A 25,539-nucleotide genomic window follows, 5' to 3' on the forward strand; every position below is an offset into this window, starting at 1 on the left:
TGTGTGTGTTTGTCCAGTGTGTGTGTGTGTGTGTGTGTGTGTCCAGTGTGTGTGTGTTTGTCCAGTGTGTGTGTTTGTCCAGTGTGTGTGTGTGTGTGTTTGTCCAGTGTGTGTGTGTTTGTCCAGTGTGTGTGTGTTTGTCCAGTGTGTGTGTGTGTTTGTCCAGTGTGTGTGTGTGTTTGTCCAGTGTGTGTGTGTGTTTGTCCAGTGTGTGTGTGTGTTTGTCCAGTGTGTGTGTGTGTTTTGTCCAGTGTGTGTGTGTGTTTGTCCAGTGTGTCTGTGTGTTTGTCCAGTGTGTGTGTGTGTGTGTGTGTCCAGTGTGTGTGTGTGTGTTTGTCCAGTGTGTGTGTGTGTGTGTGTGTGTGTGTGTTTGTCCAGTGTGTGTGTGTGTGTGTGTTTGTCCAGTGTGTGTGTGTGTGTGTGTGTGTGTGTGTGTGTGTCCAGTGTGTGTGTGTCCAGTGTGTGTCCAGTGTGTGTGTGTGTCCAGTGTGTGTGTGTGTGTGTGTGTGTGTCCAGTGTGTGTCCAGTGTGTGTGTGTTTGTCCAGTGTGTGTGTGTGTGTGTGTGTTTGTGTTGTGAGTCCAGTGTGTGTGTGTCCAGTGTGTGTGTGTTTGTCCAGTGTGTGTGTGTGTGTGTGTGTTTGTCCAGTGTGTGTGTGTTTGTCCAGTGTGTGTGTTTGTCCAGTGTGTGTGTGTGTGTTTGTCCAGTGTGTGTGTGTGTTTGTCCAGTGTTTGTCCAGTGTGTGTGTGTGTCCAGTGTGTGTGTGTGTCCAATTGTGTGTGTGTCCAATTGTGTGTGTGTGTGTGTGTGTGTCCCCAGTGTGTCCAGCATGTGTGTGTGTGTTTTTGTCCAGTGTGTGTGTGTGTTCAGTGTGTGTGTGTGTGTGTGTGTGTGTGTGTGTGTGTTTGTCCAGTGTGTGTGTGTGTGTTTGTCCAGTGTGTGTGTGTGTGTGTGTTTATGTTTGTCCAGTGTCTGTGTGTGTGTGTGTGTGTTTGTCCAGTGTCTGTGTGTTTCTGTTTTTGTCCAGTGTGTGTGTGTGTTTTTGTCCAGTGTGTGGGTGTCTGTTTGTCCAGTGTCTGTGTGTGTGTGTTTTTTTTTCCAGTGTGTGTGTGTGTGTGTTTTTTTTTCCAGTGTGTGTGTGTTTTTGTCCAGTGTGTGGGTGTGTGTGTGTGTGTTTGTCCAGTGTCTGAGTGTGTGTGTGTGTGTGTGTGTGTGTGTGTTTGTCCAGTGTGTGTGTGTGTGTTTGTCCAGTGTTTGTCCAGTGTGTGTGTGTGTGTGTGTGTTTGTCCAGTGTGTGTGTGTTTGTCCAGTGTGTGTGTGTGTGTGTGTCCAATTGTGTGTGTGTGTCCAATTGTGTGTGTGTCCAATTGTGTGTGTGTGTGTGTGTGTCCCCAGTGTGTCCAGCATGTGTGTGTGTGTTTTTGTCCAGTGTGTGTGTGTGTGTTCAGTGTGTGTGTGTGTGTGTGTTTGTCCAGTGTGTGTGTGTTTGTCCAGTGTGTGTGTGTGTGTGTGTTTATGTTTGTCCAGTGTCTGTGTGTGTGTGTGTGTGTGTGTGTGTTTGTCCAGTGTCTGTGTGTTCTGTTTTTGTCCAGTGTGTGGGTGTGTGTGTGTGTGTGTGTGTTTGTCCAGTGTGTGTGTGTGTGTTTGTCCAGTGTTTGTCCAGTGTGTGTGTGTGTGTGTTTGTCCAGTGTGTGTGTGTTTGTCCAGTGTGTGTGTGTGTGTGTGTCCAATTGTGTGTGTATCCAATTGTGTGTGTGTCCAATTGTGTGTGTGTCCAATTGTGTGTGTGTGTGTGTGTGTGTCCCCAGTGTGTCCAGCATGTGTGTGTGTGTTTTTGTCCAGTGTGTGTGTGTGTGTGTTCAGTGTGTGTGTGTGTGTGTGTGTGTGTGTTGTCCAGTGTGTGTGTGTGTGTTTGTCCAGTGTGTGTGTGTGTGTGTGTGTGTTTATGTTTGTCCAGTGTGTGTGTGTGTGTGTGTGTGTGTGTGTTTGTCCAGTGTGTGTGTGTGCTTTTGTCCAGTGTGTGGGTGTCTGTTTGTCCAGTGTTTGTGTGTGTGTGTGTTTGTCCAGTGTCTGAGTGTGTGTGTGTGTGTGTGTTTGTCCAGTGTGTGTGTGTGTGTGTGTTTGTCCAGTATCTGTGTGTGTGTGTTTGTCCAGTGTTTGTCCAGTGTGTGTGTGTGTGCTTGTCCAGTGTGTGTGTGTGTGTTTGTCCAGTGTGTGTGTGTGTGTGTGTTTGTCCAATTGTGTGTGTGTCCAATTGTGTCTGTTCAGTGTGTGTGTGTGTCCAGTGTGTCCAGCATGTGTGTGTGTGTTTTTGTCCAGTGTGTGTGTGTGTGTCCAGTGTGTTTGTGTGTCCAATTGTGTGTGTGTGTGTGTGTTCAGTGTGTGTCCAGTGTGTGTGTGTGTCCAATTGTGTGTGTGTGTGTTCAGTGTGTGTGTTCAGTGTGTGTGTTCAGTGTGTGTGTTCAGTGTGTGTGTTCAGTGTGTGTCCAGCGTGTGTATGTATGTTCAATGTGTGTGTGTGTTATTATTTTAGGGACACTGAGGAGTCAAACCAAACCCAAAACCCTGGATAGAGGGGCTCAGTGAATGTGGAGGTGAATGTGATCAGGTGGGTCAGTGTGTCAGAGGAGGCTCTATAGAAGGACAGAGTGCCGGCTGGCCAGTCCAGATACACTCCTACTCTGTGGGAGCTGGAGGAGGGGACGTCTATGGTAGTGCGATTATTATTGTGACAGGCTCTGTAACTGTTGTCAGAGCAGGACAGACTCCAGGACTTGTCATTGAATCCAAGACAACAGTCATCACCCCATCCTCTCCTGTTGATTCCTTTATATGTCACTCCTATAACAGCCCCCCTCCCACTCCACTCTACCTCCCAGTAACAGCGCCCAGTCAGACCCTCTCTACACAGCACCTGTTCCCTGTCCTCAAATCTCTCTGGGTGATGAGGATACGGCTGCTCCTCTCTCCTCCATGTCACCTTTCTGTTCTCCTCAGACAGAGAGAGGAGTCTGTTTACTGTATTTGGGTCCAGTGTGAGATCACAGACATCTGATGGATGAAACCAGACACAATATTAGAAATCATCATCATTCACATTAGAATGTTAACTCACTTTTCACTAATTCATTTAATGTAGATGTTTCTAGGTATCAAAAGGAGAAGTTAAGGTAACTTGAAACTTGTTGAATGATCATATGTTATACTGTATGGTAATATAAAACACACTTATTCACATTAATTACACACACACACACGCACACACACACGCACACACACACACACACACACACACACACACGCACATGCGCACGCGCACACGCATACGCACACACACACGTACACAACATGAACACAAACACACATTTGTTACGTAACACAAACACGCCACACACACACACACACACACAGTCAAATCAACTCTTTGTAAACTTTGTTGTCCCTGATTTCTGCTTCTGTAGAACTACAGCTGATATTTAATATGACCAAGTCAGTAATGATGGTGGTCTTTGACTTAACTTGAATTAAGACTTATTCTTAGTCATATTCTTCACAGCTGTCAACACTCACATTTTCTAAGTCCAGGTTTCATTCTGTTCTCTCCACCATGTTCCACACTGTAGCGGTAAGCAGAAGAACAGACAGTCATTGAGGGATACACCTGAACACACACACACACACACACACACACACACACACACACACACACACACACACACACACACACCTGATAGGTCTAAGGACACTATTGGCTGCTCTGCTGTTTGGCCTCCTCTGTTACAGTTGTTCTATAAGAGTTACAGAGAGAGAGACCCTGATTCAGGCGTTTAAAAGTGATAGTTGAGTGTTTACATTTCAACATGGTTCAGTTCTGATACGAACATTGACATAGTTTAGGGGTGTTTTTGGTTAGTTAGTTAGCTGTATAGTAGTAGGCTAGTCTAGTTTAGGGGTGTTTTTGGTTAGTTAGTTAGCTGTATAGTAGTAGGCTAGTCTAGTTTAGGGGTGTTTTGGTTAGTTAGTTAGCTGTATAGTAGTAGGCTAGTCTAGTTTAGGGTTGTTTTTGGTTAGTTAGTTAGCTGTATAGTAGTAGGCTAGTCTAGTTTAGGGGTGTTTTTGGTTAGTTAGTTAGCTGTATAGTAGTAGGCTAGTCTAGTTTAGGGGTGTTTTTGGTTAGTTAGTTAGCTGTATAGTAGTAGACTAGTCTAGTTTAAGGGTGTTTTTGGTTAGTTAGTTAGCTGTATAGTAGCAGGCTAGTCTAGTTTAGGGTGTTTTTGGTTAGTTAGTTAGCTGTATAGTAGTAGGCTAGTCTAGTTTAGGGGTGTTTTTGGTTAGTTAGTTAGCTGTATAGTAGTAGGCTAGTCTAGTTTAGGGGTGTTTTTGGTTAGTTAGTTAGCTGTATAGTAGTAGGCTAGTCTAGTTTAGGGGTGTTTTTGGTTAGTTAGTTAGCTGTATAGTAGTAGGCTAGTCTAGTTTAGGGGTGTTTTTGGTTAGTTACTTAGCTGTATAGTAGCAGGCTAGTCTAGTTTAAGGGTGTTTTTGGTTAGTTAATTAGCTGTGTAGTAGCAGGCTAGTCTAGTTTAGGGGTGTTTTTTGTTAGTTAGTTAGGTGTATAGTAGTAGGCTAGTCTAGTTTAGGGGTGTTTTTGGTTAGTTAGTTAGTTAGCTGTATAGTAGTAGGCTAGTCTAGTTTAGGGGTGTTGTGGGATATTTGTTTCTTTCCAGCTCAGCCCCTTTACCATGTGTTTAAAAATAAACCCTGAGTGTTTGACGGTAATTTAGTTGTCTGTGGTTTTTCGTTCTCATTGTTACTTTTTCACTATTATGATTTGCATGCGTTACACACTCACAGGACACACACACACACACACACACACACACACACACACACACACACACACACACACACACACACACACACACACACACACACACACACACACAGCATGTAACTTTGTCCAAGTGGTGGTAAGAATGTTTGTCTTAACCAGCCTGATAAGTCCAACATGTCTGATATGAACATTGACATAAACCCTCTACATACTTGAGTTTCTCCAGTCTGCAGTGTGGATCCTCCAGTCCAGCAGAGAGCAGTCTGACTCCTGAGTCTCCTGGTGATTGTAGCTCAGGTCCAGCTCTCTCAGGTGTGAGGGGTTTGACCTCAGAGCTGAGACCAGAGAAGCACAGCCTTCCTCTGTGACTAGACAGCCTGACAGCCTGCAAAGAGTCAAATCATATTAAAACCACACTGCTATTCTTTGGTGGTGAAAATAGTGGCAGTATATTTTTCTCCATATTCATGTCAAACCCTGATCTGTTTCACCTGTCCAGGGATATATACACCATCATTATTATTATTATTATATCCCTGGTGTATATATCCCCGGTGTAAGTATCGCTGGTGTATATATCCCTGGTGTATATATCACTGGTGTATATATCCCCGGTGTAAGTATCCCTGGTGTATATATCCCTGGTGTATATATCCCCGGTGTATATATCCCCGGTGTATGTATCCCTGGTGTATATATCCCTGGTGTATATATCCCTGGTGTATATATCCCTGGTGTATATATCCCTGGTGTATATATATCCCTGGTGTATATATATCCCTGTGTTTCCCTGGTGTATATATCCCTGGTGTATATATCCCTGGTGTATATATCCCTGGTGTATATATATCCCTGTGTTTCCTGGTGTATATATCCCTGGTGTATATATCCCTGGTGTATATATCCCTGTGTTTCCCTGGTGTATATATCCCTGGTGTATTTATCCCTGTGTATCCCTGGTGTATATATCCCTGGTGTATATATCCCTGGTGTATATATATCCCTGGTGTATATATATCCCTGTGTTTCCCTGGTGTATATATCCCTGGTGTATATATCCCTGGTGTATATATCCCTGGTGTATATATATCCCTGTGTTTCCTGGTGTATATATCCCTGGTGTATATATCCCTGGTGTATATATCCCTGTGTTTCCCTGGTGTATATATCCCTGGTGTATTTATCCCTGTGTATCCCTGGTGTATATATCCCTGGTGTATATATCCCTGGTGTATATATATCCCTGTGTTTCCCTGGTGTATATATCCCTGGTGTATATATCCCTGGTGTATATATATCCCTGTGTTTCCTGGTGTATATATCCCTGGTGTATATATCCCTGGTGTATATATCCCTGGTGTATATATCCCTGTGTTTCCCTGGTGTATATATCCCTGGTGTATTTATCCCTGTGTATCCCTGGTGTATATATCCCTGGTGTATATATCCCTGGTGTATATATATCCCTGTGTTTCCCTGGTGTATATATCCCTGGTGTATATATCCCTGGTGTATATACATCCCTGTTTTTCCTGGTGTATATATCCCTGGTGTATATATCCCTGGTGTATATATCCCTGGTGTATATATCCCTGTGTTTCCCTGGTGTATATATCCCTGGTGTATTTATCCCTGTGTTTCCCTGGTGTATATATCCCTGGTGTATATATCCCTGGTGTATATATCCCTGGTGTATATATATCCCTGTGTTTCCTGGTGTATATATCCCTGGTGTATATATCCCTGGTGTATATATCCCTGGTGTATATATCCCTGTGTTTCCCTGGTGTATATATCCCTGGTGTATTTATCCCTGTGTTTCCCTGGTGTATATATCCCTGGTATATATATCCCTGGTGTATATATCCCTGGTGTATATATCCCTGGTGTATATATTCCTGGTGTATATATCCCTGTGTTTCCCTGGTGTATATATCCCTGTGTTTCCCTGGTGTGTATATATCCCTGGTGTATATATCCCTGGTGTATATATTCCTGTGTTTCCCTGGTGTATATATCCCTGGTATATATATCCCTGTGTTTCCCTGGTGTATATATCCCTGGTGTATATATCCCTGGTGTATATATCCCTGTGTTTCCTGGTGTATATATCCCTGGTGTATATATCCCTGGTGTATATATCCCTGGTGTATTTATCCCTGGTGTATATATCCCTGGTGTATATATCCCTGTGTTTCCTGGTGTATATATCCCTAGTGTATGTATCCCTGGTGTATATATCCCTGGTGTATATATCCCTGGTGTATATATATCCCTGTGTTTCCTGGTGTATATATCCCTGGTGTATATATCCCTGGTGTATATATCCCTGGTGTATATATCCCTGTGTTTCCCTGGTGTATATATCCCTGGTGTATTTATCCCTGTGTTTCCCTGGTGTATATATCCCTGGTGTATATATCCCTGGTGTATATATATCCCTGTGTTTCCTGGTGTATATATCCCTGGTGTATATATCCCTGGTGTATATATCCCTGGTGTATATATCCATGTGTTTCCCTGGTGTATATATCCCTGGTGTATATATCCCTGTGTTTCCTGGTGTATATATCCCTGGTGTATATATCCCTGGTGTATATATCCCTGGTGTATATATCCCTGGTATATATATCCCTGTGTTTCCCTGGTGTATATATCCCTGGTGTATATATCCCTGGTGTATATATCCCTGTGTTTCCTGGTGTATATATCACTGGTGTATATATCCCTAGTGTATGTATCCCTGGTGTATATATCCCTGGTGTATATATCCCTGGTGTATATATATATCCCTGTGTTTCCTGGTGTATATATCCCTGGTGTATATATCCCTGGTGTATATATCCCTGGTGTATATATCCCTGTGTTTCCCTGGTGTATATATCCCTGTGTTTCCCTGGTGTATATATCCCTGGTGTATTTATCCCTGTGTTTCCCTGGTGTATATATCCCTGGTGTATATATCCCTGGTGTATATATATCCCTGTGTTTCCTGGTGTATATATCCCTGGTGTATATATCCCTGGTGTATATATCCCTGGTGTATATATCCATGTGTTTCCCTGGTGTATATATCCCTGGTGTATTTATCCCTGTGTTTCCCTGGTGTATATATCCCTGGTGTATATATCCCTGGTGTATATATCCCTGGTGTATATATCCCTGGTGTATATATTCCTGGTGTATATATCCCTGGTGTATATATTCCTGGTGTATATATCCCTGGTGTATATATCCCTGGTGTATATATCCCTGGTGTATATATCCCTGGTGTATATATTCCTGGTGTATATATCCCTGTGTTTCCCTGGTGTATATATCCCTGTGTTTCCCTGGTGTATATATCCCTGGTGTATATATCCCTGGTGTATATATTCCTGTGTTTCCCTGGTGTATATATCCCTGGTGTATATATCCCTGGTGTATATATCCCTGGTGTATATATCCCTGGTGTATATATCCCTGTGTTTCCTGGTGTATATATCCCTGGTGTATATATCCCTGGTGTATATATCCCTGGTGTATTTATCCCTGGTGTATATATCCCTGGTGTATATATCCCTGGTGTATATATCCCTGGTGTATATATCCCTGTGTTTCCTGGTGTATATATCCCTAGTGTATGTATCCCTGGTGTATATATCCCTGGTGTATATATCCCTGGTGTATATATATCCCTGTGTTTCCTGGTGTATATATCCCTGGTGTATATATCCCTGGTGTATATATCCCTGGTGTATATATCCCTGTGTTTCCCTGGTGTATATATCCCTGGTGTATTTATCCCTGTGTTTCCCTGGTGTATATATCCCTGGTGTATATATCCCTGGTGTATATATATCCCTGTGTTTCCTGGTGTATATATCCCTGGTGTATATATCCCTGGTGTATATATCCCTGGTGTATATATCCATGTGTTTCCCTGGTGTATATATCCCTGGTGTATATATCCCTGTGTTTCCTGGTGTATATATCCCTGGTGTATATATCCCTGGTGTATATATCCCTGGTGTATATATCCCTGGTATATATATCCCTGTGTTTCCCTGGTGTATATATCCCTGGTGTATATATCCCTGGTGTATATATCCCTGTGTTTCCTGGTGTATATATCACTGGTGTATATATCCCTAGTGTATGTATCCCTGGTGTATATATCCCTGGTGTATATATCCCTTGTGTATATATATATATCCCTGTGTTTCCTGGTGTATATATCCCTGGTGTATATATCCCTGGTGTATATATCCCTGGTGTATATATCCCTGTGTTTCCCTGGTGTATATATCCCTGTGTTTCCCTGGTGTATATATCCCTGGTGTATTTATCCCTGTGTTTCCCTGGTGTATATATCCCTGGTGTATATATCCCTGGTGTATATATATCCCTGTGTTTCCTGGTGTATATATCCCTGGTGTATATATCCCTGGTGTATATATCCCTGGTGTATATATCCATGTGTTTCCCTGGTGTATATATCCCTGGTGTATTTATCCCTGTGTTTCCCTGGTGTATATATCCCTGGTGTATATCCCTGGTGTATATATCCCTGGTGTATATATCCCTGGTGTATATATTCCTGGTGTATATATCCCTGGTGTATATATTCCTGGTGTATATATCCCTGTGTATCCCTGGTGTATATATCCCTGGTGTATATATCCCTGGTGTATATATCCCTGGTGTATATATTCCTGTGTTTCCCTGGTGTATATATCCCTGGTGTATATATCCCTGGTGTATATATCCCTGGTGTATATATCCCTGTGTTTCCTGGTGTACATATCCCTAGTGTATATATCCCTGGTGTATTTATCCCTGGTGTATATATCCCTGTGTTTCCTGGTGTATATATCCCTGGTGTATATATCCCTGGTGTATATATCCCTGGTGTATTTATCCCTGGTGTATTTATCCCTGGTGTATTTATCCCTGGTGTATTTATCCCTGTGTTTCCCTGGTGTATATATCCCTGGTGTATATATCCCTGGTGTATATATCCCTGGTGTATATATCCCTGGTGTATGTATCCCTGGTGTATGTTTCCCTGGTGTATATATCCCTGGTGTATTTATCCCTGTGTTTCCCTGGTGTATATATCCCTGGTGTATATATCCCTGGTGTATATATCCCTGGTGTATATATCCCTGGTGTATATATTCCTGGTGTATATATCCCTGTGTTTCCCTGGTGTATATATCCCTGGTGTATATATCCCTGGTGTATATATCCCTGGTGTATATATCCCTGGTGTATATATCCCTGGTGTATATATCCCTGGTGTATATATCCCTGGTGTATATATATCCCTGTGTTTCCTGGTGTATATATCCCTGGTGTATATATCCCTGGTGTATATATCCCTGGTGTATATATCCCTGGTGTATATATTCCTGGTGTATATATCCCTGTGTATCCCTGGTGTATATATCCCTGGTGTATATATCCCTGGTGTATATATCCCTGGTGTATATATCCCTGGTGTATATATTCCTGTGTTTCCCTGGTGTATATATCCCTGGTGTATATATCCCTGGTGTATATATCCCTGGTGTATATATCCCTGTGTTTCCTGGTGTACATATCCCTAGTGTATATATCCCTGGTGTATTTATCCCTGGTGTATATATCCCTGTGTTTCCTGGTGTATATATCCCTGGTGTATATATCCCTGGTGTATATATCCCTGGTGTATTTATCCCTGGTGTATTTATCCCTGGTGTATTTATCCCTGGTGTATTTATCCCTGTGTTTCCCTGGTGTATATATCCCTGGTGTATATATCCCTGGTGTATATATCCCTGGTGTATATATCCCTGTTGTATGTATCCCTGGTGTATGTTTCCCTGGTGTATATATCCCTGGTGTATTTATCCCTGTGTTTCCCTGGTGTATATATCCCTGGTGTATATATCCCTGGTGTATATATCCCTGGTGTATATATCCCTGGTGTATATATTCCTGGTGTATATATCCCTGTGTTTCCCTGGTGTATATATCCCTGGTGTATATATCCCTGGTGTATATATCCCTGGTGTATATATCCCTGGTGTATATATTCCTGGTGTATATATCCCTGTGTATCCCTGGTGTATATATCCCTGGTGTATATATCCCTGGTGTATATATCCCTGGTGTATATATTCCTGTGTTTCCCTGGTGTATATCCCTGGTGTATATATCCCTGGTGTATATCCCTGGTGTATATATCCCTGGTGTATATATCCCTGTGTTTCCTGGTGTACATATCCCTAGTGTATATATCCCTGGTGTATTTATCCCTGGTGTATATATCCCTGTGTTTCCTGGTGTATATATCCCTGGTGTATATATCCCTGGTGTATATATCCCTGGTGTATATATCCCTGGTGTATGTATCCCTGGTGTATGTATCCCTGGTGTATGTATCCCTGGTGTATGTATCCCTGGTGTATGTATCCCTGGTGTATATATCCCTGGTGTATATATCCCTGGTGTATATATCCCTGTGTTTCCCTGGTGTATGTATCCCTGGTGTATATATCGATGATGTATTTATCCCTTGTGTTTCCTGTTTCTCTGTACCAGTTTGTCTTGTATGTTTATCAAGTCAACCAGTGTTTTTCTCTACTCCTGCTTCTATTTGTTCCTCCCGGTTTTTGTCCCTGTTTTCTGGACTCTGTACCTGCCTGCCTGACCTCTAGCCTGCCTGACCATTCTGCCTGCCTGACCTCTAGCCTGCCTGACCATTCTGCCTGCCTGACCTCTAGCCTGCCTGACCATTCTGCCTGCCTGACCTCTAGTCTGCCTGACTATTCTGCCTGTCCTGACCTCTAGCCTGCCTGACCATTCTGTCTGTCCTGACCTCTAGCCTGCCTGACCATTCTGCCTGTCCTGACCTCTAGTCTGCCTGACCATTCTGCCTGTCCTGACCTCTAGCCTGCCTGACCATTCTGCCTGTCCTGACCTCTAGTCTGCCTGACCATTCTGTCTGTCCTGACCTCTAGCCTGCCTGACCATTCTGCCTGCCCTGACCTCTAGTCTGCCTGACCATTCTGCCTGTCCTGACCTCTAGCCTGCCTGACCATTCTGCCTGTCCTGACCTCTAGCCTGCCTGACCATTCTGCCTGTCCTGACCTCTAGTCTGCCTGACCATTCTGCCTGTCCTGACCTCTAGCCTGCCTGACCATTCTGCCTGTCCTGACCTCTAGCCTGCCTGACCATTCTGCCTGTCCTGACCTCTAGTCTGCCTGACCATTCTGCCTGTCCTGACCTCTAGTCTGCCTGACCATTCTGCCTGTCCTGACCTCTAGCCTGCCTGACCAGTCTGCCTGTCCTGTCCAGTCTGTCTGTCCTGACCTCTAGTCTGTCTGCCACTCTGTGCCTCCTGGACTCTGATTATGACCTTTGGCCTGTCCACGACCATTCTCTTGCCTCCCCCTTTTAGTATATTAATAAATATCAAAGACTCTAACCATCTGCTTTCCGTGCCATCTTCTACAGGAATACTGACCTCAGAGTCTCCAGTTTACAGTGGGGATTCCCCAGTCCAGCGGAGAGCAGCTTCACTCCTGAATCCTTCAGGTCGTTGTTACTCAGATCCAGCTCTCTCAGGTGTGAGGGGTTTGACCTCAGAGCTGAGACCAGAGAAGCACAGCCTTCCTCTGTGACTAGACAGCCTGACAGCCTGCAAAGAGTCAAATCATTTTAAAATCGCACTGCTAATCTTTGGTGGTGAAAATGGTGGCAGTATATTTTTTCTCAAAATATTCAGATATATCAGTGTCCTCAAACCTGCCATATCCATTCATACATTAATTTATCATTATTATAACTGACAAATGATCAAAGTATTGCCTGCAGATGTCACGCCCTGACCTTAGTTAACTTGTTTTCTTTATTATTTTAGTTCGGTCAGGGTGTGACGAGGGCTTGTTAAGTTTTTGTACATCTATGGGGTTTGGCTTGTCTAGGTGTTTCTATGTCTATAGTTGCCTGGTTTGGTTCTCAATCAGAGGCAGCTGTTTATCGTTGTCTCTGATTGGAAACCATATTTCCTGGTTTATTTGTGGGTTGTTATTCTATGTTTAGTTGCCTGTTCTACCATATCATTTGTGATAGAAACATTCTTAGGTGGTGAAAATCGTGGCAGTATATGTTTTTTAAATATTCAAATATAAAAAATATGTAGATATATCTGTGTCCTGAAACCTGCCATATCTATTTATAAATGAATGTTAAATTATTAGAAATAACAAATGATGAAAGTATAGCTTGCAGATAGAAAAATGTATAGTACAAATATTATAGTAGACTGACCAGACCAGTTTAAAAAGCAGTATCAGTCAGAAGACAGACAGTGGGGTATCAGATTTAGATTGTATTGAGTATACAGTCCACACCATATCTATTTAGACAGTGAGGAATCAGATTTAGATTGTATTGAGTATACAGTCCACACCATATCTATTTAGACAGTGAGGTATCAGATTTAGATTGTATTGAGTATACAGTCCACATCATATCTATTTTGACAGTGAAGCTAACATTTAAATGTGGCTCTATACTCCAACATTTTGGATTTCAGATCAAATGTTTCATATGAGCTGACAGTATATAATGTCACCTTTTATTTGAGGATATTTTAATACATATCTGTTTCAACGTTTAGAAAGATTAAAGCATTTTATGTATCTCGTCCCCCCATTTGAAGAAGTCATAAGTATTCTGACACTTAAAGTGTATTAAATTAGTCAAAAGTATATCTGGTCCCATATTCCTCGAACACAATGACAACATCAAGCCTGTGACGCCTTGACTGAGAAAGATCATGAATGAATCATGAATAATAATGAGTGAGAAAGTTACAGAGGCTACAACAAAACATACTAACCTCTCACCATTACCAATAACAGAGGCTACAACAAAACATGCTAACCTCACCATTACCAATAACAGAGGCTACACCAAAACATGCTAACCTCTCACCATTACCAATAACAGAGGATACAACAAAACATGCTAACCTCTCACCATTACCAATAACAGAGGATACAACAAAACATGCTAACCTCTCACCATTACCAATAACAGAGGCTACACCAAAACATGCTAACCTCTCACCATTACCAATAACAGAGGATACAACAAAACATGCTAACCTCTCACCATTACCAATAACAGAGACTACAACAAAACATGCTTACCTCTCACCTTTAACCTCAAATAAAAGGATGACATTCTGTACTGTCACCTAATATGAAACATTATATCTCAAACTATAGAGAATAGCACCTAATGTAAAACTGTAAGCTTCACTGTCCAAACACATATGGTGTGGACTATGTGTGTCTGGTAAACACATGTGGATCTGGTGAACAGTTATCACTTGTTGACCAACTACAGGAACACTGACCTCAGAGTCTCCAGTTTACAGTGGGGATTCCCCAGTACAGCAGAGAGCAGCTTCACTCCTGAATCCTTCAGGTCGTTGTTACTCAGGTCCAGCTCTCTCAGGTGTGAGGGGTTTGACCTCAGAGCTGAGACCAGAGAAGCACAGCCTTCCTCTGTGACTCCACAGCCTGACAGCCTGACAAAGAGATCATCATGACTTCACAAACACACTGTTCATTTAACACCAGTAGTGTAGAAGGACAATGGTGCATTTTGTTTATTCTCTCAAACAGCATATATATTAATATTCTGTTTCCTAGAATTGTATGCTCATATTGTTATACTAATGTGAAAATCAATGAATTTATTCAATATGTTTTTCAATATAATATTATACACATATTATAATACATTTTTTTCTCTAAACGGAATATTTCTTCCTGATGATTAGTTCTTAAATGTCATGTTATTTACTCACAGAGCAGCTCTGGAGGCTTTGACCACTGGCAGCAGCCTCAGAAGACCTTCCTCTGATCTGGAGTATTTCTTCAGGTCAAACACATCCAGCTCCTTTTCTGAAGTCAGCAACACAAAGACCAGAGCTGACCACTGTGCAGGTGACAGGTTGGGTTCTGAGAGACTTCCTGATCTCAGGTAGCTTTGGATCTCCTCCACTAGAGAATGGTCATTCAGTTCATTCAGACAGTGGAACAGATTGATACTCCTCTCTGGAGAGGGATTCTCCCTGATCTTCTTCTTGATGTAATTGACTGTTTCTGCATGGGTCTTTGACCTGCTTCTTGTCTTTGTCAGTAGACCTCGTAAGTGCTTCTGATTGGACTCCAGTGAGAGGCCCAGCAGGAAGCGGAGGAAAAGGTCCAGGTTTCCCGTCTCACTCTGTAAGGCTTTATCCACAGCACTCTTGTAGAAAGCAACTTCAGGCTCATCTTTTGTTTGCAGTTTGTCCATTAGATTCTCATTGTTGTTGATGAATGAGAGGAACACATATACAGCAGCCAGAAACTCCTGAATGCTCAGATGTACGAAGCAGTACACCTTGTCCTGGTACAGCCCACGTTCCTCTTTAAAGAGCTGTGTGCACAATCCTGAGTACACTGAGGCTTCATTGACATCAATGCCAGACTCTATCAGGTCTTCTTCATAGAAAATCAGATTGCCCTTCACAAGCTGTTGAAAAGCCAGTTTTCCCAGTGACAGAATGCTCTCTTTATTCCAGTGTGGACCTGTCTCTTCTTTCCCAAGATACTTTTCATTCTTCTGTTTGGTATGAAACTCCACAAGGTGTGTGTACATCTCAGTCAGAGTCTTGGGCATCTCTTCTCTCTTATGTTTCAGCATGTGTTCAAGGACTGTTGCAGAAATCCAACAGAAGACTGGAACGTGGCACATGATGTGGAGGCTCCTTGATGTCTTTATGTGTGAGATGATTCTGTTGGCCAGGTCCTCATCACTGAATCTCTTCCTGAAGTACTCCTCCTTCTGAGGGTCATTGAACCCTCGTACCTCTGTCACCTGGTCAACACATCCTGAAGGGATCTTATTGGCTGCTGCAGGTCGGGTAGTTATCCAGAGGAGAGCAAAGGGAAGCAGATTTCCCTTAATGAGATTTGTCAGCAGAACATCCACTGAGGTTGACTCTGTGACGTCCCAACAGATCTTATTCTTCTGGAAGTCTAGGGGCAGTCGGCACTCATCCAGACCATCAAAGATGAACAGAACTTTGTACTTGTTGTTGATGGAGATTCCTGATTGTTTGGTTTCCATTGAGAAGTGATTAAGAAGTTCAATGAAAGTGTGTTTGTCCTCTTTCATCAAATTCAGCTCCCGAAAAGGGAATGAAAATACAAATTGGACATCCTGATTAGCTTTTCCTTCAGCCCAGTCCAGAATGAACTTCTGCACAGAGACTGTTTTTCCAATGCCAGCGACTCCTTTTGTCAGCACAGTTCTGATAGGTTTGTCTTGTCCAGTTAAGGGTTTGAAGATGTTGTTACATTTGATTGCAGTCTCTGGTCTTGCTTGTTTCCTGGTTGTTGTCTCAATCTGTCTCAGCTCATGTTCATTATTGACCTCTCCTGTTCCACCCTCTGTGATGTAGAGCTCTGTGTAGATCTTATTGAGAAGTGTTGGGTTTCCTTGTTTAGCGATCCCCTCAAATACACATTGAAACTTCTTCTTTAGATTAGATTTGAGTTCACGTTGGCAAATCACAGCAGGATCATCTGAATCTAGAAATAACACAGAGGATATTAATATTACATCTGTTTTAATACCTACAGTATTGTAGGACTGTTATAAAGTTGTACATTATAATAATTTCTCATCGTAACTGTCTAAATCTGTAAATGTTTTCATAATGCATTACAGACTGGTGTGACTGATTATATTATTATTGGTATTATTGATGGTATTATTAATGTTCTCTCTCTCTCAATTAATCAACACAACACATCCCTGCTGCTACTTGATGAGGTTACTAGGTGTTGTGTTAAGGCTGCTACAATATCATTGAGTTACACAGCTACTTTAGCTGTACTTTAGCTACAGCTTTTAAATGTTATAAAACAGCATCAACATGAGGCAGACAGATCTTACATTTCTCCAGTGTGTCAGCAAGCTCCTTCTGGTTCATTTTCCTCAGGATGTGCAGTGTGATCTTCCAGAGCCCCTCTCTGGCACTGCTCTCCTGCTGCTCATCTTCAGCATCCACCACTTCCTTATCCTGCTTCTGACTCTCAAAGCCTTCTGGGAGTTCTGGACTAAGAATCCTCTTGAACATCTTCAGCTCATTCTTCACAAATGTCATAATTTTCTCTTCAAGAATCTGAAATAAATTAAGTAAATAAGTTAAGCAAGAGACTAAATGCTTTCTCATGAACACATTAATGAATGATTTACAGATCAACTTTTCTTGAGGTAAACAAAAACAAATGTACATAACAGGACCACATACACTGAATATGGAGTCCAGGTCTGTTTGATGACTCTGGGAAGACTGACCACTGAGAATCTCTGACTCTGATCTCTCCTGTTGGTTTCTGTGGACAAAACATGAGATTACATCTCCTCATTCAGGGAGTACACACACACACACACACACACACACACACACACACACACACACACACACACACACACACACACATACACACACATACACACACATACACACACACACACACACACACACACACACACACACACACACACACACACACAGGGAGGAAATGTTGTGTTTAATATTGTTTTAGGTCTATGCAAATGGACAAAATGATTAGCCTATGGATTATGAAAACAACAACAATAAATGGGAAAATGGGAGAGGAGAAATGACTAGAGACAGTGTTGTTTAACTCACTGACCAGGACCCCTGAGTTCTTCTTACCTTTGTTCAGTAGAAAAGTCTCCCTCTCTAAACTCTATAGGTTGATCCATAGACTGGTGACTCTTCATGGACACACAGCTGGGAACAGGGGAGGCTGGTCTCTCCTGCTGGATTGGACTTCAACACAACAGAGACAAACATTACATCTCTCATCTACTCTGAGCTCAGATGGGGAAACATAAGAAGAGTTTCATTCCAAAACACTATATATCACTTTTCAGAAATGTTAGTAAATTAGCTTTTATTGTTGAAAGCATTTCTGAAAGAGATTGGTGTGTTCTTTCACTATCTAATGATGGTATGGGCTTGATATGTACAGATATGTATTTGTTTAAAATCACTTGATGTCTTCATTTCAGAGAGACAAATAATCATGTTTTTTTCCGCAAAATGCTATATATTTGCCTCACTCTCAAATGTTACCGACCGGAATAATGAGACTGTAAGGAGAACCAGTACTGAGTCAATGTGCAGGGTACCAGGTAGTTGAGGTAATAATGAGACTATAAGGAGTACCAATACTGAGTCAATGTGCAGGGTACCAGGTAGTTGAGGTAATAATGAGACTATAAGGAGAACCAGTACTGAGTCAATGTGCAGGGGTACCAGGTAGTTGAGGTAATAATGAGACTATAAGGAGAACCAGTACTGAGTCAATGTGCAGGGTACCAGGTAGTTGAGGTAATAATGAGACTATAAGGAGTACCAGTACTGAGTCAATGTGCAGGGTACCAGGTAGTTGAGGTAATATGTACATGTTGGTAAAGGTAAAAGTGACTAGAAAATCAGGATAGAGATTACATCTCCTCATCCAGGGAGTGCACACACACACACACACACACACACACACACACACACACACACACACACACACACACACACACACACACACACACACACACACACACACACAGGGAGGGAACGTTGTGTTTGTTTAATGTTGTTTCAGGCCTATGAAAATGGACAAAAGGATTAGCCTATGGATTATGAAAACAACAAAAATAAATGGGAAAATGGGAGAGGAGAAATGACTAGAGACAGTGTTGTTTAACTCACTGACCAGGACCCATGAGTTCTTCTTACCTTTGTTCAGTAGAAAAGTCTCCCTTTCTAAACTTTAGAGGAGGATCCATAGACTGGTCACTCTTCATGGACACACAGCTGGGAACAGGGGAGGCTGGTCTCTCCTGCTGGATTGGACTTCAACACAACAGAGACAAACATTACATCTCTCATCTACTCTGAGCTCAGATGGGGAAACATAAGAAGAGTTTCATTCCAAAAAGCTATGTATCCATACATCATAAATGTTAAAAAATTAGCTTTAACTTCTGAAAGAAATTTTGAAATATATATATTTTTTTTCACTATCTAATCATTACATGGGGTTGTTCAATGACAGACATATATTTGTTTATAGTCTATCATTTGTTGGTTTCATTTCAGAGACAAAGGCTTTGTTTTTGCAAAATGCTAAATATCTGTCTCACTCTCAGAGAAATCAGTAGTACTGCTAGGTTTTATACAGTAATAATATATATCTGCCTCACTCTCAGAGAAATCAGTAGTACTGCTAGGTTTTACACAGTAATAATATATACCTGTCTCACTCTCAGAGAAATCAGTAGTACTGCTAGGTTTTACACAGTCAAATGGGACCAACCGGCTCGGTTCGGCCTTATTTAGCAAAATTTGAAATTGTGTTTTTCAGATTTGATTATAGTAGAGACTCAAGGCTAGAAAATGGTATATCAACACTACAGTTGAGGAACAATGGGAAAGTAATTCTGCTTTGAACGATGATATACTTGTTCCCTCACTTTTGAGAAAATGTCCTTTGAATATTTTGGTTCCTACTGGAGAGCTCTTCTTTGTCTACAGGGCTGTTACTTTGGCAGATAATGTCACCCATCTAAATAAATATATTTATTTTTATATAATTAACTACATATGTGGTGTTTTTGGTTGATGTCAGTTTCATTGCTTGTTAAGCTATAAATGGTTATTTTATGGTTGTAAGTGGTAAAATGAACAAGAACATTTTACATTTTTTTAAATTACTACTTTAGTAAGGAATTACACATTTTTCAGGACTACTGCAGTTGCTACATAATTCCAATAGATGGCAGCATAAGACCACTAATGACATTTCAGAAGATTAGTTGAGTTTTCTCCCTGGATACACCACCACTCCCCTCACAGGAAAACTCCTGTGTGCTTCTTTCTGTCCCTTTCCACACTGCTAACACAAGAGGAAGCACTGAAACAGTATTTAACAGATTACTGTAAAGTAATATAATGATGATTCATGTTTATTATTACCTGTTTTTATACTATGTTTTGAAATTATAGTTCATGACTATAATGATTATCAATAAGCCTGAACATGAATTCATTGACCTCTGGTCTAGAAAAACATATTTTCCAGGTACATTCATTGTCAAATTCATCAACCAGCATCGAGCCGCTCTGCCTTCTCTCGCTAGTAGTCAACTCAGCCCCGCTAAAAGCTTGTGTCGTCACTCTGCCTTCTCGAGGGGCATGTTGAGGTTAATTTGCTAACAGCGGGCCTCCCGGGTGGCGCAGTGGTTAAGGGTGCTGTACTGCAGCGCCAGCTGTGCCATCAGAGACTCTCAGAGACTCTTCGCTCCCAGGCTCTGTCGTAACCGGCCGCGACCGGGAGGTCCGTGGGGCGATGCACAATTGGCATTGGCGTTGTCCGGGTTAGGGAGGGCTTGGTCGGTAGGGATGTCCTTGTCTCATCGCGCACCAGCGACTCCTGTGGCGGGCCGGGCGCAGTGCATGCTAACCAAGGTTGCCAGGTGCACGGTGTTTCCTCCGACACATTGGTGCGGCTGGCTTCCGGGTTGGATGCGCGCTGTGTTAAGAAGCAGTGTGGCTTGGTTGGGTTGTGTATCGGAGGACGCATGACTTTCAACATTCGTACGGGAGTTGTAGCGATGAGACAAGATAGTAATTACTAGCTACTAAAACAATTGGAAACCACGAAATTGGGGAGAAAAAGGGGAAAACAAATAAATTATATTAAATTTAAACATTTGCTAACAGCTTGCATGATGTAATTTATTGGCGGGCTGGAAGACACACTCTTGTCTTTTCTATTCTGAGGTTGTTAACTCGCAATATCAGATATTAAGATGATTTTTATAATGAATGTTTACTGAGGTTGAGGTTCTGACTAGTGATTATTTACCCAGGGTTCAATACCTGCTATAGTCACTATTTATTTGCTCTCGCAAAACAACACAGCCTTAATACGAGATAAATAGCTAACTTAAGTAATGAGTGACCATTTTAGAAAATCATGAGACAGTCTGTGGTTGCTGCTATTTTATGTCCATCATATTGCTGCTTGTAGACTATAACTGATGCTTCATGGTCCATCATATTGCTGCTTGTAGACTATAACTGATGCTTCATGGTCCACCATATTGCTGCTTGTAGACTATAACTGATGCTTCGTGGTCCATCATATTGCTGCTTGTAGCCTATAACTGATGCTTCGTGGTCCATCATATTGCTGCTTGTAGACTATAACTGATGCTTCATGGTCCATCATATTGCTGCTTGTAGCCTATAACTGATGCTTCGTGGTCCATCATATTGCTGCTTGTAGCCTATAACTGATGGTTCATGGTCCATCATATTGCTGCTTGTAGCCTATAACTGATGCTTCATGGTCCATCATATTGCTGCTTGTAGCCTATAACTGATGCTTCGTGGTCCATCATATTGCTGCTTGTAGCCTACAACTGATGCTTCATGGCCCATCACATTGCTGCTTGTAGCCTGTAACTGATGCTTCATGGTCCATCATATTGCTGCTTGTAGCCTATAACTGATGCTTCATGGCCCATCACATTGCTGCTTGTAGCCTGTAACTGATGCTTCATGGTCCATCATATTGCTGCTTGTAGCCTATAACTGATGCTTCATGGTCCATCATATTGCTGCTTGTAGACTATAACTGATGCTTCATGGTCCATCATATTGCTGCTTGTAGACTATAACTGATGCTTCATGGTCCATCATATTGCTGCTTGTAGCCTATAACTGATGCTTCATGGTCCATCATATTGCTGCTTGTAGACTATAACTGATGCTTCATGGTCCATCATATTGCTGCTTGTAGCCTATAACTGATGCTTCATGGTCCATCATATTGCTGCTTGTTGCTAATAACTGATGCTTCATGGTCAATCATATTGCTGCTTGTAGCCTATAACTGATGCTTCATGGTCCATCATATTGCTGCTTGTAGACTATAACTGATGCTTCATGGTCCATCATATTGCTGCTTGTTGACTATAACTGATGCTTCATGGTCCATCATATTGCTGCTTGTAACCTATAACTGATGCTTCATGGTCCATCATATTGCTGCTTGTTGCTAATAACTGATGCTTCATGGTCCATCATATTGCTGCTTGTAGACTATAACTGATGCTTCGTGGTCCATCATATTGCTGCTTGTAGACTATAACTGATGCTTCATGGTCAAATACTGCTTGTAACCTATAACTGATGCTTCATGGTCCATCATATTGCTGCTTGTTGCTAATAACTGATGCTTCATGGTCCATCATATTGCTGCTTGTAGACTATAACTGATGCTTCATGGTCAAATACTGCTTGTAGCCTATAACTGATGCTTCATGGTCCATCATATTGCTGCTTGTAGCCTATAACTGATGCTTCATGGTCAAATACTGCTTGTAACCTATAACTGATGCTTCATGGTCCATCATATTGCTGCTTGTTGCTAATAACTGATGCTTCATGGTCCATCATATTGCTGCTTGTTGCTAATAACTGATGCTTCATGGTCCATCATATTGCTGCTTGTAGCCTATAACTGATGCTTCATGGTCCATCATATTGCTGCTTGTAGCCTATAACTGATGCTTCATGGTCCATCATATTGCTGCTTGTAGCCTATAACTGATGCTTCATGGTCCATCATATTGCTGCTTGTAGACTATAACTGATGCTTCATGGTCCATCATATTGCTGCTTGTAGCCTATAACTGATGCTTCATGGTCAAATACTGCTTGTAGACTATAACTGATGCTTCATGGTCCATCATATTGCTGCTTGTAGACTATAACTGATGCTTCGTGGTCCATCATATTGCTGCTTGTAGACTATAACTGATGCTTCATGGTCAAATACTGCTTGTAGCCTATAACTGATGCTTCATGGTCCATCATATTGCTGCTTGTAGCCTATAACTGATGCTTCATGGTCAAATACTGCTTGTAGCCTATAACTGATGCTTCATGGTCCATCATATTGCTGCTTGTAGCCTATAACTGATGCTTCGTGGTCCATCATATTGCTGCTTGTAGCCTTTAACTGATGCTTCATGGTCAAATACTGCTTGTAGCCTATAACTGATGCTTCATGGTCCATCATATTGCTGCTTGTAGCCTATAACTGATGCTTCATGGTCAAATACTGCTTGTAGCCTATAACTGATGCTTCGTGGTCCATCATATTGCTGCTTGTAGCCTATAACTGATGCTTCATGGTCAAATACTGCTTGTAGCCTATAACTGATGCTTCGTGGTCACATGCTGCTTGTAGCCTAAAACTGATGCTCCATGGTCCATCATATTGCTGCTTGTAACCTATAACTGATGCTTCATGGTCCATCATATTGCTGCTTGTAGCCTATAACTGATGCTTCATGGTCAAATACTGCTTGTAGCCTATAACTGATGCTTCGTGGTCACATGCTGCTTGTAGCCTAAAACTGATGCTCCATGGTCCATCATATTGCTGCTTGTAACCTATAACTGATGCTTCATGGTCCATCATATTGCTGCTTGTAGACTATAACTGATGCTTCATGGTCCATCATATTGCTGCTTGTAGACTATAACTGATGCTTTGTGGTCCATCATATTGCTGCTTGTAGACTATAACTGATGCTTCGTGGTCCATCATATTGCTGCTTGTAGACTATAACTGATGCTTCATGGTCCATCATATTGCTGCTTGTAGACTATAACTGATGCTTCATGGTCCATCATATTGCTGCTTGTAGACTACAACTGATGCTTCATGGTCCATCATATTGCTGCTTGTAGACTATAACTGATGCTTCATGGTCCATCATATTGCTGCTTGTAGACTATAACTGATGCTTCATGGTCCATCATATTGCTGCTTGTAGCCTATAACTGATGCTTCATGGTCAAATACTGCTTGTAGCCTATAACTGATGCTTCGTGGTCCATCATATTGCTGCTTGTAGACTATAACTGATGCTTCATGGTCCATCATATTGCTGCTTGTAGCCTATAACTGATGCTTCATGGTCCATCATATTGCTGCTTGTAGACTATAACTGATTCTTCATGGTCCATCATATTGCTGCTTGTAGACTATAACTGATGCTTCATGGTCCATCATATTGCTGCTTGTAGACTATAACTGATGCTTCATGGTCCATCATATTGCTGCTTGTGGACTATAACTGATGCTTCATGGTCCATCATATTGCTTCTTGTAGCCTATAACTGATGCTTCGTGGTCCATCATATTGCTGCTTGTAGACTATAACTGATGCTTCGTGGTCCATCATATTGCTGCTTGTAGACTATAACTGATGCTTCGTGGTCCATCATATTGCTGCTTGTAGACTATAACTGATGCTTCGTGGTCCATCACATTGCTGCTTGTAGCCTGTAACTGATGCTTCATGGTCCATCATATTGCTGCTTGTAGCCTATAACTCATGCTTCATGGTCCATCATATTGCTGCTTGTAGCCTATAACTGATGCTTCATGGTCCATCATATTGCTGCTTGTTGCTAATAACTGATGCTTCATGGTCCATCATATTGCTGCTTGTAGACTATAACTGATGCTTCATGGTCCATCATATTGCTGCTTGTAGCCTATAACTGATGCTTCATGGTCCATCATATTGCTGCTTGTTGCTAATAACTGATGCTTCATGGTCCATCATATTGCTGCTTGTAGACTATAACTGATGCTTCATGGTCAAATACTGCTTGTAGACTATAACTGATGCTTCATGGTCCATCATATTGCTGCTTGTAGCCTATAACTGATGCTTCATGGTCAAATACTGCTTGTAGACTATAACTGATGCTTCATGGTCCATCATATTGCTGCTTGTAGCCTATAACTGATGCTTCATGGTCCATCATATTGCTGCATGTAGCCTATAACTGATGCTTCATGGTCAAATACTGCTTGTAGCCTATAACTGATGCTTCATGGTCCATCATATTGCTGCTTGTAGCCTATAACTGATGCTTCATGGTCAAATACTGCTTGTAGCCTATAACTGATGCTTCGTGGTCCATCATATTGCTGCTTGTAGACTATAACTGATGCTTCATGGTCCATCATATTGCTGCTTGTAGACTATAACTGATGCTTCATGGTCCATCATATTGCTGCTTGTTGACTATAACTGATGCTTCATGGTCCATCATATTGCTGCTTGTAGACTATAACTGATGCTTCATGGTCCATCATATTGCTGCTTGTAGACTATAACTGATGCTTCATGGTCCATCATATTGCTGCTTGTAGCCTATAACCTATAATTGATGCTGCGTGGTCCATCATATTGCTGCTTGTAGACTATAACTGATGCTTCATGGTCCATCATATTGCTGCTTGTAGACTATAACTGATGCTTCATGGTCCATCAAATTGCTGCTTGTAGACTATAACTGATGCTTCATGGTCCATCATATTGCTGCTTGTAGCCTATAACCTATAATTGATGCTGCGTGGTCCATCATATTGCTGCTTGTAGCCTATAACCTATAACTGATGCTTCGTGGTCTTATGCTGCCATCTATTGGAAATATTCAGCAATTAAAAGTTATTAATTCACCTACAGACATTGGTGAGGCAGCTGAGA

The 25,539-nt window shown here is 41.7% G+C and overlaps 2 protein-coding genes across 2 annotated transcripts in view; one reads left to right on the forward strand and one right to left on the reverse strand.

Annotated features, from left to right (window-relative positions):
* The window catches only part of LOC135529584 (NLR family CARD domain-containing protein 3-like), a 168,096-nt gene that overhangs the window by 99,462 nt on the left and 43,095 nt on the right, over nucleotides 1-25,539 (forward strand). The window lies entirely within an intron of this gene.
* Nucleotides 874-25,539, reverse strand: part of LOC135529583 (NACHT, LRR and PYD domains-containing protein 12-like) — a 37,251-nt gene continuing 12,585 nt past the window's right edge. The window contains 11 exon segments of the mRNA XM_064958245.1: nucleotides 874-3,050; nucleotides 3,570-3,616; nucleotides 5,043-5,112; nucleotides 5,115-5,215; nucleotides 12,323-12,496; nucleotides 14,225-14,398; nucleotides 14,681-16,451; nucleotides 16,819-17,047; nucleotides 17,177-17,261; nucleotides 17,609-17,725; nucleotides 18,692-18,808. Coding sequence (XP_064814317.1) covers nucleotides 2,524-3,050; nucleotides 3,570-3,616; nucleotides 5,043-5,112; nucleotides 5,115-5,215; nucleotides 12,323-12,496; nucleotides 14,225-14,398; nucleotides 14,681-16,451; nucleotides 16,819-17,047; nucleotides 17,177-17,261; nucleotides 17,609-17,725; nucleotides 18,692-18,808 — 3,412 coding nt within the window. The 3' untranslated portion in view covers nucleotides 874-2,523.

This window comes from Oncorhynchus masou, unplaced genomic scaffold (assembly GCF_036934945.1).
Source record: "Oncorhynchus masou masou isolate Uvic2021 unplaced genomic scaffold, UVic_Omas_1.1 unplaced_scaffold_1188, whole genome shotgun sequence".
Classification (NCBI taxonomy): domain Eukaryota; kingdom Metazoa; phylum Chordata; class Actinopteri; order Salmoniformes; family Salmonidae; genus Oncorhynchus; species Oncorhynchus masou.